Genomic DNA, 2,348 nt, shown 5'->3' with positions numbered 1-2,348 from the left:
AGGCGGCCCCTTTGTGAACGTGAGCAACTTGGGCGGCTTTGGCGGCAGTGGCGCGCAACCGCTGCACCAGGGAGCCCCGGCTGGAGCCGCGTGCGCACAGGGCACCTTGCAGGGCATCCGGGCCTGGTAGGGACGAGCGGGTCACGGCTCCCCTACCGCAGCCCAGTGCCAAGGGACTGAAGTTCGAGAAAGGCCCGGCCCAGCCCCCTCGTTAAAACAAAACAAAAACGATTAAAGTCAAGAAAATGCCCACGTCTCGCTCCTCGGTGCCCTGAGCACAGCTCACTCGGGCCCTGGGGAAAGGGACGCGGGAGCGAGGAGGCTGCCTCAGCTGGGCCGCCGCCGACGGGACCGTCTCTGAGACAGGAACGCCGGCTGGGGGCCGGGGAGACCGGTGGCCCGGACCTCCAGGGGTGCAGGAGGCCAGGAAGCTGCCTGCTACTTGGTTCTTCCAGAGCCAGAAAGGACTGCTTTCTCCCTCTCGGCCTCCCAGCCGTTTCAGAGAAGCGTTGGCGGGGAAACCGTGGACAAAAACAACAACAAAAAAAGCCCGAAGAAGAAAAACTGGGTCTGAGACATCCCCCAGCGCCAAGGATCCTCCGAGTCCTTTGCAAAAGTCCGGACCGCCGCCGCGCACCACGCCGCTGCTCCGCTCCGCTCCCAGCCGCCTCCCCTCCGCTGCAGCTGTGGCCAGAGAGAGAGTACTCCGCCGTACCCCCTGAAGGTCTGGGGACCCGATAGGAAGAGGCAGACCAGCGGAGAGGCATCAGAAATTTCGACCTGAACAAATCAGGGACCTGGTGGCCCGCCCGAGGTGATAACAGGGTTTCCTTTCTGTTTCGTATTCTGTATTCAGCACATATTATAGATATAAACTGTATTCACACGCCGTGTACACACCCGCTGCCATACACTACAGAAGTCAATAAACAAGGTGCAATATTTCCAAACCCTCGGCCGGCTCCAGAGACTTTGTTTAGCCCCAAACAACAACAACAAAACACCGGGCAGGTGGGGCGCTTGAAGGGCCTGAGAAGCGGGATGGAAAGATGCCCTGGGGGTGGAAAGCTGTCCTCCCTCGGGGGTCTCAGGCCAGGTCCTCCAGGGCGCCAGGCCCTGGGCTGCATGTCCGGTTTTATCCCCACCGCTGCCTGTTCCTTACATCTGGCTTTCCTGCGGCAGGGACAGGTTGGGGACACCAGGCCTTTGGAGTGCCTGGGCCGTGCAAGGACTCCCGTTTTTCTCCCCCAGATGCTCCGGACTTGAGTTCGGCCAGGGCCTAGATTCTGCCCCGCGGCGCGAATCGCCAGCCCGGAGGAAACCTCCCCTCCAGGCGCCGCCTTTGCGCCAAGGCTACTCAGCCCAGGGCGGCTGCCGGGCTTCCTGGCGCGCCCTGGGGCGCTGTGGCTGCGCCCCGCCGCGGCCGCGCTCTCCCCCTCGGCCGCCCTCCCTTCTCCCCCGGCGGCCGCGGCTTTATGCGGCTCCTTGTCACTTGCGGAGAATGCCTGTGCGAGGCCGGTGCTGCCACACGGCCGATTGTGAGCGTGCCAAGGCGCGTGAATGGGGAGGCCTCAGAGCGCCGCGCCATTGTGGGGCCGGGCCTCGCTGAAAGGCGGCTCCGGGCCGGGAAGGTGCGGAAAGAATGGCTTTTTATTGGAGTCCCGAACAAAAGGTGTGGTAGGAAGGCGAGGTCCCCTGCGCGAACAAAAACCCCAGCGCGTCGGGATTGACGTTCCGCCGAGCTCCCCATTGCTTCTCAGAGCGGGGGGCTTTGTGCAGCAGTCTGCACCACAGAGGGACGGAGAAATGCGCGGGGGGGGTTTTGTTCGCTACTTTTTGTGTGCTGGGGGGAGGGGGCGGCCAGGGCCGGGGCCGGGGGCTGGGCGGGCCGCGGGGCAGGGAGCGCTGATTAGGCCCGGCCGGCCGGGGCGCAGAGCAGTGCGGCGGGAGTTGGCGGCCTGAATGCAGGGTCATTATTGCTACAAGTCTAGCAATTTCGCCCTTGCAGGAGGGGGCGGGGGCTGCGCGGCCGCGGCCCGGCCGCCGGGCTGGGGAAGTGGAGAGGCTCCAGGGAGGAAGAAAGGCGAGGGGCTGGCGAGGGAGGGCGGAGGCGAGGGAAGCCCTCCGAAGCCCGCTGACCGCCCAGGATGCAACTTGGACGCCCCCACAAGGGCCTTGGCTGGGGGCTGGCGAGGCGGCGCCTGGGGGCGAAAACCCTCGCTCGACTGTTAGCGCCTGGCCGGGAAGCTGGGGCCACTGCACACACACACATGCACGCGGGTTCTAGCTGCAGGCTAGGCTCCCCTGTGCTCCTCTCCACTAGCCCTGCTTTCGCTCGGGCCTCCCTC

General features: G+C 65.1%; 1 protein-coding gene across 1 annotated transcript in view; it reads left to right on the top strand.

Annotated features, from left to right (window-relative positions):
* Nucleotides 1–130, top strand: part of NKX2-3 (NK2 homeobox 3) — a 2,568-nt gene extending 2,438 nt beyond the window's left edge. Inside the window, exon 3 of the mRNA XM_004701321.2 lies at nucleotides 3–130. Coding sequence (XP_004701378.2) covers nucleotides 3–130 — 128 coding nt within the window. The remainder of the gene's footprint in view (nucleotides 1–2) is intronic.
* The last annotated feature ends 2,218 nt before the right edge of the window (nucleotides 131–2,348 follow it).

The sequence above is a fragment of the Echinops telfairi genome, unplaced genomic scaffold, assembly GCF_000313985.2.
Source record: "Echinops telfairi isolate 266 unplaced genomic scaffold, ASM31398v2 ScPeMD7_70;HRSCAF=299, whole genome shotgun sequence".
NCBI classification, from domain to species: Eukaryota; Metazoa; Chordata; class Mammalia; order Afrosoricida; family Tenrecidae; genus Echinops; species Echinops telfairi.
Note: the sequence above shows the minus strand (reverse complement) of the source record. Positions and strands in the feature narration are given on the sequence as shown.